The 11954-nt window shown below is 45.4% G+C and overlaps 1 protein-coding gene across 1 annotated transcript; it reads left to right on the forward strand.

The window, feature by feature from the left end:
- Window positions 1-2535: 2535 nt before the first annotated feature.
- Window positions 2536-6226, forward strand: LOC115776584 (myelin-oligodendrocyte glycoprotein-like). Its single transcript, XM_030724307.1, has 3 exons — window positions 2536-2755; window positions 3383-3724; window positions 3962-6226. The coding sequence occupies exons 1-3, from the start codon at window positions 2689-2691 to the stop codon at window positions 4054-4056; spliced, it is 504 nt and encodes a 167-aa protein (XP_030580167.1). The 5' UTR covers window positions 2536-2688; the 3' UTR covers window positions 4057-6226.
- The last annotated feature ends 5728 nt before the right edge of the window (window positions 6227-11954 follow it).

Below are 11954 nucleotides of genomic sequence, written 5' to 3' on the forward strand. Positions count from 1 at the left end.
ACAGGTTTTTCTTCTTCCTGTTGACTTCGAAAACTGAAACACAAAACTGAAAGAAACTTCTTCCACGCTGTGATAAACCTGTCCTGTTCGCTGCGAGCTGTTTGAACCCCTCAGACAGCAGCAGAATGATTCAGAGGAGCGTTTGTGGGTGAAGCTGTCGTTCCTCTGCTGCACCTCGCTCACCAGCGTCTGAATCAGGAAGCTGCTTTCTGCACAAACACAAAGACTTCCATCTTCAACAAGACCGCACAAAACGTGGGGTGACGACTCTTTTCTCACTCCTTCAGGATCTCCACAGCTCCAAGAAGGACATTTTCTGTGTCAGGTGGTGTTTGAGCACAGGCAGCACTGAGCACACACTTTGTGTTACTGCAGCTGTACACGTGTGTGAGGCTGCAGCAGTTGTAGCTCCTGTCTCATTGGCTGACAGACCACATCAAACAGACTCACTACTGTGTAACTGTGACACTTCAACACTGCTTTTTTATTTCCTTCTGTCAATCTTTTATTCCATGAACTTCACCAGGAAACGGCAGCTGTGACTCACACGGAAACCCCCGTGCTTCACTTTCAATATGAGCCACATACACACATACACACACACACACACACACACACACACACACACACACACACACACACACACACAACATCCGGTTTTCATAATGAAACGACGGCTCTTTGAACATGGAGTATTTTATTATGATGATTAGATCCTGAAATAACCTTTAGTCGAAGTGGACTCACAAATGCTGGATCCCACTTCAGACCTTGTTTTTGGACCTGCAGGTGTGGGGCTGTTTTTTTTTGGACCTGCTGGTTTGGGGGTGTTTTTTTTTTTTGGACCTGCGGGTTTGGGGCTGTTTTTCTTGGACCTGGTGGTTTGGGGCTGTTTTTTTTGGACCTGCTGGTTCGGGGCTCTTTTTTTTATTTATTTTGACCTGCTGGTTTGGCGCTGTTTTTTTGGACCTGCTGGTTTGGGGATGGTTTTTTTTTTGGACCTGCTGGTTCGGGGCTGGTTTTTTTGGACCTGCTGGTTTGTGGCTGTTTTTTTTTTTTTTTTGGACCTGCAGGTTCGGGGCTGTTTTTTTTTTTTTTTTTGGACCTGCTGGTTCGGGGCTGTTTTTTTGGACCTGCAGGTTTGGGGCTGGTTTTTTTTGGACCTGCTGGTTCGGGGCTGTTTTTTTTTTTTTTTTGGACCTGCTGGTTCGGGGCTGTTTTTTTTTTTTTTTGGACCTGCTGGTTTGGGGCTGTTTTTTTTTTTTGGACCTGCGGGTTTGGGGCTGTTTTTCTTGGACCTGGTGGTTTGGGGCTGTTTTTTTTGGACCTGCTGGTTCGGGGCTCTTTTTTTTATTTATTTTGACCTGCTGGTTTGGCGCTGTTTTTTTGGACCTGCTGGTTTGGGGATGGTTTTTTTTTTTGGACCTGCTGGTTCGGGGCTGGTTTTTTTGGACCTGCTGGTTTGTGGCTGTTTTTTTTTTTTTTTTTGGACCTGCAGGTTCGGGGCTGTTTTTTTTTTTTTTTGGACCTGCTGGTTCGGGGCTGTTTTTTTGGACCTGCTGGTTTGGGGCTGGTTTTTTTTGGACCTGCTGGTTCGGGGCTGATTTTTTTGGACCTGCAGGTTCGGGGCTGTTTTTTTTTTTTTTGGACCTGCAGGTTCGGGGCTGTTTTTTTTTTTTTTGGACCTGCAGTTTCGGGGCTGTTTTTTTTTTTTTTTGGACCTGCTGGTTTGGGGCTATTTTTATTTATTTATTTATTTATTTTGGACCTGCAGGTTTGGGGCTGTTTTGGTTCATCCCAGACCCACTGAGGAGCCGAGTCACGTGGCCCGACTCTGTTCCTTTTTCTGAAAAATAAGTCAAAGTTTTGCACTGAAGTGATATTTTTCACTTCATGTTCTCGTTTATACGAGCTTCAGAAAAACAGCAGGGGAAGACCAGATCTGATATTTTGTCTCCACCACGGCCTTTTCAGCCCAAAGGAGAGGGAAATAGAGCGGTTAACAAATAAATCATTTTTCTAATGTAATACTGCTCTCAGACACAACCCCCCTAAAGTCATTATCCTCCACTAATGGAGAGCAGGACCTCATCCAGCACCTTAATCTGTTCACTGAGAGAAAGCATGAAGCTTTGTGAACACTGTGTGCTTCTGTCCTTTGTGTTTATCATAGTTAATTAACAAATATTGTAGTTTTTGTACTCCAGCTCCTTGGTACACAACAAACACGCTACCCGAAAGTAAACACGTGTGATAGCGTTACTGGCGGGGTTGTTCTCTCGCTGGGAGAGATCGGGATTTCCCACTCAGGGGGAATCCCGATCTCTCCTTAAATGGAGCAGCATTTCACCAAAGCGCGCCTCTGTGTCAGTCTGAAACACACAAAACACCAACGCTTGTCTCCGAGCTGTGAGGGAACCCGGTGCAGGTTACATCTGGCAGTAAAGCGCAACAAAATTTGACCCACTTCCTCAATCAGCGAGCTCAGGGTTTCCGGGAGTTGCTGACAGTTGATACTCGTCCCGTCACGCGTCCTCCTCCTTTCCCTCCTCCCCGAAGGCAGATCGGCGTTCACAGCCGCTTTGTTTAGAGCTTAAACTAAGATCTAAACTCGGGTCCTGTTTTTGATGGGGAATCCTAACAAACGGCATTTATAACTAACAAAGATCCGCGGAAACAAAGGTGGAAATGTCTGCAGGAACATGCGCGTCTCTCTGCTGCGCTTTGCTGCTTGTTGGCGTCTCCGTGTGTGCAGGTGAGGAGCAGCTGGTACAAACCACACCGACGGTTTCTTTCTGTTTTACATATGCTGGAATTATTGTCATGCTGATGTAACGGTCTTGTTTGAAATATCTGTATTTTTCCTGTGGAAGCTGCAGGACCTCAGAGAAATGTCTGAGCTGGAAGAATAAGGTCTGTGGAGCCTTGTGTGATATTAAAATCTCTGAGAGTTTAACAGGCGCCACACAGTCCAGGATAAATGTGCAAACATTACAGCAGCTGCCGTCCACAATGAGCGGTTACAGTAAATGGCTCTTATATAGCACTTAACTAACTCTACTCAAGCACTCAGAGCACTTTATGCTACATGTGAGTGCTTCCTGTGTAACATTCACACCGCTGTGAATGGATCCCGGCTTTCAGTGCCTTACCCAAGGATCTTTTGGCATGCAGGCATCAAACCATCAATCATCCAATTACTATATGACTTCCTCTACCTCCCAGTCACAGCCACCCCAGTCTACGACTCTACTCAGAGTTGGAGATGATGTCACAAGGAGCACGATGATGTGTTGTAACCCAAAATGTGAGATTTTTGGCTTTTCAAAACTGCTCTCCATGAGAAAAAAAGCTTTAACCTCTGTGCTGTTTCCTCTTTCAGAGCAGAGAAACATCACAGCTGAGCCTGGACAGAACGTCATTCTGCCATGTCGAGCTCCAAATAAGAACCAGATCAGAGCTGTAGTGTGGGCCAAACCTGTTCTAGAAGATGAACACGTGTATTTGTACCGGGACGGACGGTTCGATCCAGGAGAGCAGAATCCAGTTTACAGGAACCGGGTGGATCTGCAGGACAGACGGATGAAGGATGGAGACGTGTCTCTGATTATGAAGAATGTGACAGTTAATGACTCTGGGACATACGAGTGTCGCATCATCCAGATAGAAAAGGGCCGTAGTAACAAGGCACCCAGCATCATCTACCTGAGTGTTGCTCCTCCAGGTGAGTGAGCAGAGTTCAGTGTGTCTGTGATCAGAGGTGAAGCTGCTTCCTGGTTGTTGATGTTTGTTTCTAAAGATGTTGTTGATGAGACTTTGTAGAAAGCAGCTGGTCTGAGTGATGTGATCAGAGTGCAGTAGATAATGTCTGACAGCAGTTTGAAGAGGAAATGGATTCTGTTCTGTTCTTCACTCGTCACCTACCTGACAGCTGACACCTCACACCTGTTTCTACCTGCAGGTGAGCCCAGAGGGCGGAGCTGGAGCGGTTCTTTTGGACTCGTAGTTCACCCGTATGTTCCTCTTCTGCTTCTTGCTGTAGCTTTTCTTTTTTGAGCTACAGAAAATGAACATAAGAAAGCTGATCTGAGGACAGCCTGACCTCAGAGATGGTGAACGTCCAGCAGACAGCGATCAGCAGCAGATTTCAAATCTCTAAAATTTGGCCTGTGTGTCAGCGGCTTTATCACCCACACTGTTTTTACAGCTCACACCAAGTAAAGCTGAATTACTCAGGTAATATTAATGTATGTGCAGTAGTATTAGTGCTGCACATACATCAGAATCAATGAGTTTGAAGTAGTTTTTATTCTTCGTAAAACACTGTTTATAAAGAGAATTCATCAAATTTGTGTATAAGATTGTAAATACCTGTTATTTAAGCTGCACTCATACATTGTGTCCGGTGTGTGATTGACCTCTGATCTAAAACTCAGTGTCGTGTGTGTTACAGTGTTAGAATCAGTGTTTCAGCTTCAGCAGCTGTTTGAATGACCAGACTTGTCATGTGAGGTTTGAATCATCATGCAGAGATCAGCTGTTACAGTGTAACTACACAGTGGCTGAACCAGCTGACAACATAATGTGTGACAGTGTGAGTGTGGGTGCATGACTGTGGATTAAACAGAATAATGTGACGGCCTCAGGGCTGGGGTTGTCTTCTCATCTCTTCCAGGTAATTGGTGGGAGGAGCAGATGTAGTACACAGGGAACTGTCTGCTCACACACTGCAGTGGTTATTCTTGATGAGCGGTTCCACAACTTACTATTTTAAGAGAGCCGGTTGTGTGTGAGGAGTTTATTGTGTCAACTGTAGCTCGGTGGTGGATGTGGGTGGAGGTGTATGCTCACAACACGTGTGTTTGTTTTTGGTGGGGTGGCTGGTTTAGGCAGTTGCCTTCTCACACCTCTGACGTAGTGTGGAAGCACCTCCCACAGTGAACTACCTGAACACTAGTGTGGAGCTGGATGGGACGGCTGTCCTCCTGGCCCTTCTTGGCGAGACCCTGCTGCACCCTGACTCAACTCTGACCTGTTTCTGGTTTTCATGTGTGTTCTGAATAAGTGCTGAGATGACCAGTTCTTACAGACTGCTGGCCACTTTGTTAGTAACTGGTTGTGTTATGGGACCACTGCAGGGTCAGCAGATCCCTTTAGCTAGGATTATTTATGGATGATAAGTAAATCAGTACCTTGGAATGAATGATCCCTAATCTGGCTTGTGGCTGTTGTGCTCTTTTGTATTGCTCGTGTTACTGTAGTTTGTGTTCAGTGAAGTGTGATGATGTGGAACCCTTATTCACAGGTGTAACCATACGGAGGGGAGGGTCATGATATGGCCGTCCCATTAGGTCCATTAGGAGAAGCTTTTTCTCGTGATCTGTCCTGCTTGGTCTGCAGTTGGTGTCAGTCTAGAACCTGTAAGCGTGTCAGAGTCGTGTGGTTTTAGTATTTAAGCAGCTGCTGACAGCTCCATTAACACGTCTTCACATAATTCAGACTCAGTCCTCGTGGGTGTTGGGCTTCACCAAGCAGTGAAGCTGCTGAACTCGGTGGCCTCGCTTGGTCATCAGGCTGCATCCATAGACTGCACAGGTGTCTTTGTCATTTCTTGGTTTGCACGGCTGCGATTCATCATCTTGACTCTTTTCTTTATAACATTGAAGGTAAAACCATTTCTACAAAGGATACAGCAGTGCATCCTTACAGTGTAGCTCCTCCTGCAGCCTCCTCTTTCCTGTACCTGAGACATGCTTCACTACGGAGCACTGAGACAGCAGGACGGAGGAGACGAGGAGGCTAAAATTAGAGAAATAAGAGGAAAAAAAGCCTGATATTTGTGTATGGTTAGACATTTTAAAAGTTTGATGTGTATTCACTTTGATTTGCGCAGCATCAAATCAGAAGATGAGTCGTGTCAACTTTAAACAGTTACATTTCAAAGAGATGTTCGCTCAGTAGGATGTGGTTGTGAAACATAAACATGTTTGTGCTGCTTCCTCTTTTCAAGCCTCTTTTTTGCTAAAAAAGGTAATTACCAAATATCATCCCTCCTAAAAAAGGGGAAGCTCAGCGAGCTGACGGCACAGCTTTCCCTCTGAAAACATCTGTAATGCAGCACCAGCCAACTGTTAGCCAGCCTGAAAATACTCAGTTTGAATTGGTCTGAAAAATAATAAAATGTAACCAAGTTATTATGTTTCCTTTGGGTTAATGCATGTTGACTGTGTTCATGTCCCATCATGATTAAATAAACTGTGTTGAGCACATGACTGTTTTGAGGTCTTGACTTTTTTTCAGATGCATATTTAACCTCCTGAGACCTGAGCTCCTGTTTATGATGCATTTTTTTTCATTTCTCCTACATATTTGTCATCAGATGGACCTAATATTTATAAAAACTAAGCTTCCTGTTTGAACAGGGGATTGTGTTTTGTTACACATCCTCAGATGGGGACGAGGTTTATTCTATAGCATGACAAAGTTAGCATGAATAAAGTGAATATTGTGATGTTCCTTTTTAACATTTGTCAATAAAGCCTTAATATGAAATAAAGGTTTCTACCCCTTGAACCATTAGAGGGCTTTTATTTTGAAATCCATACAGGAAGTGTTGAGTTTTGTATACATACAGTAACATTTGGCTCTATTATGATTATCATCCATCTTCCATAGATCAGGGTGGGGTACTCTGAACAGGTCATATGATGAGAAAACAGAAAAACTGAGTTTATATTTGCTTTGGTATTTGTAAGAATACTAATAATAATGATATAATTAGTAACTAAATCTTTTGCTTGTTGACACTTTTTTTGAAATGTCAGTGAGGAAACAGTTCACCCTGCCCAGGATAGGGTTACCAGAGCCCCACCCTGGAGCCAGGCCTGGGGAGGGAGCATGAGGGAGAGGATCTGCTGGCCGGACATTCGCCCGTGGTGCCTGGCCAGGCACAGCCCAAAGAGACGACATGGGCTCAGCCTGCTGTAGGCCCATCACCTGCAGGAGGCGCCCTAGGGGTCGGGTGCCGTGCAGTCCAGGCAAAGGCCCTGGCAGACTGATCCCCGGCTATCGAGACTTGCTATTGAGACATGGATTGTCACCTCTCTGGTGGGGAAGGACCCTGAGCTAGTGCATGAGGTTGAGAGATACTGGCTATATATAGTTGGGCTCACCTTAATGCATGGCCTAGGCTCTGGAACCAGTCCCCTGGAGACTGGACTCTGTTCCAGTCTGGAGGTGCCCCTGGTGAGAAGCGGCAAGCTGGGGTGGGTATTCTTGTATCCCCCCGGCTTGCTGCCTGTACGTTGGAGTTTTCACCAGTGGACGAGATGGTTGTTTCCCTGCGCCTTCGTGCCAGGGAACTGGCCCTGACTGTGCTTATGCATCAAATGACAATTCAGAGTACCAACCCTTTTTGAGTCGCTGGGTGGGGTGCTCAAGGGTGCTCCATCTGGGGACTCCATTGTCCTGTTGGGAGACTTCAATGCTCACATGGGCAATGACAGTGAGACCTGGAGAGGCGTGATTGGGAGGAACGGCCTGCCCGATCTGACCCTGAATGGTGTCTTGTTATTGGACTTCTGTGAACCACAGTTTGTCCATAACGAACACCATGTTCAAACATAAGAATGTCCATAAATGCATGTGGCACCAGGACACCCTAGGTTGCAGGTCGATGATTGATTGTAATCGTATCAGCAGATCTGCACCCGTATGTTCTGGACACTCAGGTGAAGAGAGGAGCTGATGAGCTGTTAACTGATCACCACCTGGTGGTGAGTTGGATCAGGTGGCGAGGGAGGAAGCTGGACAGACCTGGCTCACCTAAACATGTTGTGAGGGTGCGCTGGGAATGCCTGGCAGAAGCCCCAGTTGGCGAGATCTTCAACTCCCACCTCCAGCAGAACTTCGACAGCATTCTGAGGGAGGCTGAGGACATTGAGTCTAAATGGACCATGTTCCGCACCTCCACTGCTGCTCAGATCTGTGGCTGCAGGGTGGTTGGTGCCTGTCGTATTGGTAACCCCCAAACCAGATTGGGGTCACTGGAGGTGAAGCGAGCCATTCAGCTAAAGAAGGCATCTTATTGTGCTTGGTTAGTCTGTAGGAGTTTGACGGGCCAAGTGGAACGCAGTTCGGGTCATTAGGTACACCTGTTCAACTGGTTGTTAACACATATGTGTAATCAGAGATATGCTAGAAGCTGAACGCATTCAGACATGTCGTCATGGTCAAGAAGAGGTGCTGAAGTTTAAGCTGAGCACCAGAATGAGGCAGAAAGGTGAGTGAATGTGCTGTGGTTGTTGACATCATGGGACATGGTGAACAGGAAATTCACATGATGGCTGTGCAGCCAACCATTCTGCAGCAACTGTGTGATGATATCATGTCAGTATGGACCAAAATCTCTGAAGAAAGTTTCCAGCAGCTTTCTGAAACTGTGCCACGAAGAAATAAATCAGCTCTGAAGCTGACATCCTGTCCTAACACAGAGCGCATGAAGACGAGGCTGCTGAGTGTAACTGATCGTGTTCAAACTCACACTGTGTATGCACAAATATCTGGCAGGGTAGTATTAATATGAAATATGAATCTATATTTTTCCATTACCCAATCTAGAGGTCAGAGACCAAAGTCAGTTTTGTTTGTTTTGTTTTAAAGTTGCTTATGTTCATGTGTTGTTGTGTAGCAGCACTCAGTAATAGTGTTTTAATTCATAAAAGAAAACTGCTGCATCAGTCTGTGTACGTAAACTTAGTTAAGTAAAAGAAAAGTGAGTCCCCCCCACCCCGCCTCTGCACCAATAGTAAAGCTGGTGCTCAGAGGAAGAGGGCGGGGCTTTACTTGGTGTCAGTGAGAGAAATGAAAAAAAGCTCAAATGAGTGAGAAGGACGATGAAGGAAACATCTGTGCTGTGTCTGCTCTGTAAGTAGAATCTCTGTGTTTGTTTGAATTATTGACCTTTGACTGTCTGCTCTCCTGATAACTGATGATGGAGGAGAAGACATGAAAAACTAATCAGGCTGAATTCAAGTTCAAACACCATGAGGACCAACTGCAGGTCTGAACTGACTCTGTATCTTTGCTCAGGAGTCCAGGAAACACAGCAGCTCTGATTAGGCCCAATACATTTTTTAAGTATTTCACACTTTTCATGTGTTTTCCAAACTTTATTGACACTTGTTGCTGCATCAACTCTAACATGAGCAGATCTATCAGAGAGAGACGAGTTTGTGGGTCTGTCAGCTGTTTGTGTGGAGTTGTTCTTTGTGTTCACCTCAAACCAACCTGAGTGTCATTTTTCTTTAGTTCTGATCTCACTGCTGAGCTGCACAACAAACCAAGGTCAGTAACCTTCTTCTGTCACAGCTTCAACCTGATCAATGCTCACTAATATGACCTGTTTGGCTTCATGTTTCATTGTAACCCTCACAGCTCGTCTGACTGTGAGTCCCAGCAGCTCTCAGTTCTTTAACGGAGACTTTGTGTCTCTGAGCTGTGAGGAGGACGACAGCTCTGCTGGATGGACTCTGAGGAGGAACACAAGCAAACAACAGAGGACTCAGTGTGGAGATGGGTGGGGCGGATTGTCTGGTTCAGCTAATTCTTCCTGTAACATCAGCTACATCGTCAAAGGGGACAGTGGAGTTTACTGGTGTGAGTCCAGAGAGGGTGCCATCAGTAACATGGTTAATCTCACAGTCTCTGGTAAGCTGAGTGTGTGGAGTTAGTGTTGATGAAGCTGTGTGTAAATGGATGAAATGCTGTAGTTTGTCTCTGTGTTGAGGTGGATCAGTGATCCTGCAGAGTCCTGTCCTCCCTGTGATGGAGGGAGATGACGTCACTCTGCTCTGTCAAACAAAGACCACTCCCTCCAACCTCCCAGCTGCTTTCTTCAAAAATGGCACCTTCATTGGCAATGAGACTACGCGTAACATGACCATCCAGCATGTTTCCAGGTCTGATGAAGGCCTCTACAAGTGTGACATCAGCGGTCATGGAGAGTCTCCATCCAGCTGGATCACTGTCACAGGTGACACACTCACCTGTCTGTGTTTCTGCAGGTTTCAACATTCACAATGTGACCATAACTTAATGACTGTGTTTGCTTTATTTTAGAGAGACACACCACCACACCTCCACCTACATCCACACCTCCACCTACATCCACCTCTCCTGGTTCCCCTCTTCATATCTCTGTGCTGTTGCTGTTTGTATCAGTGTGTGTAGCAGTTTTACTGGTCCTGCTGGTGCTACTGGTTTTGTTGGTGAGACGACATGTTCATATTAAACCTGAAGGTGAGACTCAGACTTCTGGATTCATTATTTTAAGATTTTTGTATTTAAATTCTGTATCATTGCATGTAAAAATTGTTACAGTTTGTAAACACTTTCCCAATAATTTCTTAAATTTGCATCATTTCAGCAGATGAAGCTGAAGCTGTAGAAGAAGATAAGACAGATGATGTCATCTACAGTGAGATCACAATATCACATCGTCAGCAACAACCAGTCAAACAAAGCAATGGTAATATTATAATTGGTTGGCATTTTGATTGCTGATTTATTAATTTTTGGCTGTGTTGAGTGTTTGTGGCACTTTGAATGAAACCTGGCTGCAGCCTGATTTTCTTCAAACATTTAAAACTCGTCCTCTCTGCAGTTCAGTTTGAGCTTTGACTGATGGCGCAGACTCAGCCACCCTACTGCTGCTTTTTGCTTTGATACATGCACAGGTAGTCAGCAGCATTCACAGGAAGAGTGTAGCGTGAGACGCTTACAGACACAAACTGCTCAGATGACCTGTTAATGCACGGATTCATGTTTAAAGCTCTGCCTGTAAGACCACAGCAGCAGCTTCATGCTGTGGACTCTTTACTGTAAATGTTTTGGATATTAAATTGGGATTTTTTCAACAGCTCAAAGCAAAGCTGCAAAAGATGATGTCACAGATGACATCACCTACAATGGAATGACGACCTCACAGAGTCCACAACAGCCAATCAAACAAAGCAGAGGTAATATTTTTTTTGTGTGTGTGTGTTGGTTTGCTTTCAGGAGCTGGGGGTGGGGTGATGGTGATGGTGGTGGTGATGGTGGCACTGAACATGCTTCCTGTTTCAGCAGCTTAAACAGGAAACATATGAGCCAATCGTGTCGTTGCACTGATGCACGTTAAGCTTCATGAATGCTTCATGTTCTCAGAGTAAAGATGGAGACGGTTTTTCTTGGCTCAGTGTCCACAGCATGAGCCAGTGCAGTTTGGATTTAAATGACTGCATGGGCAGAGCTATGATGGGTCTCTGAGCCTCAGAGTCATCTTATTCCCCCCCCCCCATGTTAGTTGTTTGGAGTCCAAAGTGGCCACATCTGGATGAGCAGGTAAAGTTAGCTAATAGTATCTAGCTTGGTTAGCGAGAGCACAACAGCCGGGTGTAAACTTGCTTATTTCTGCTGTAAAGTTGGACATTTTAACATGTGGAGGGACTCAGGTTTGGAGTTCTAGGTGGCTGTTAGAGGAGCTGCAGCTTTCAGCCTCAGAGGTCGATAATTGGTTTCTGTACTGGTGGTTTTACAGTTACATCCAAACATTTTTGGATAATGACTCACTTTAGTCCATCAAGATGTGAATGAAGGGCAGACTTCCGGCTTTAACGCTAAGGCTCCTCAAGGTTCATTTTTCTGATGACGGCCTCTGTCACCTGCATTTAACAAGTCTCTGGACTGGGAATCACCTGGTTATTGAAAAGCACCAGTCTAAGCAGAGATGCACTCCCCTCTCCCCGCCTCCTCCACCTTTTTTAGGGAGGGGACACTGAGGCGTTTTCAAGCCATAATCCCTAAAGTTTGTCCCGGCTGAGCAGGTTGAAGAACATGCTTCTTCTAATGCCTGAAACGTCTCATCGAGGAGGCACTCAGTCGCATCACTCTATTAATGTGAGATGTAAAGAGAC

The sequence above is a fragment of the Archocentrus centrarchus genome, unplaced genomic scaffold (genome assembly GCF_007364275.1).
Source record: "Archocentrus centrarchus isolate MPI-CPG fArcCen1 unplaced genomic scaffold, fArcCen1 scaffold_33_ctg1, whole genome shotgun sequence".
Taxonomy (NCBI): Eukaryota; Metazoa; Chordata; class Actinopteri; order Cichliformes; family Cichlidae; genus Archocentrus; species Archocentrus centrarchus.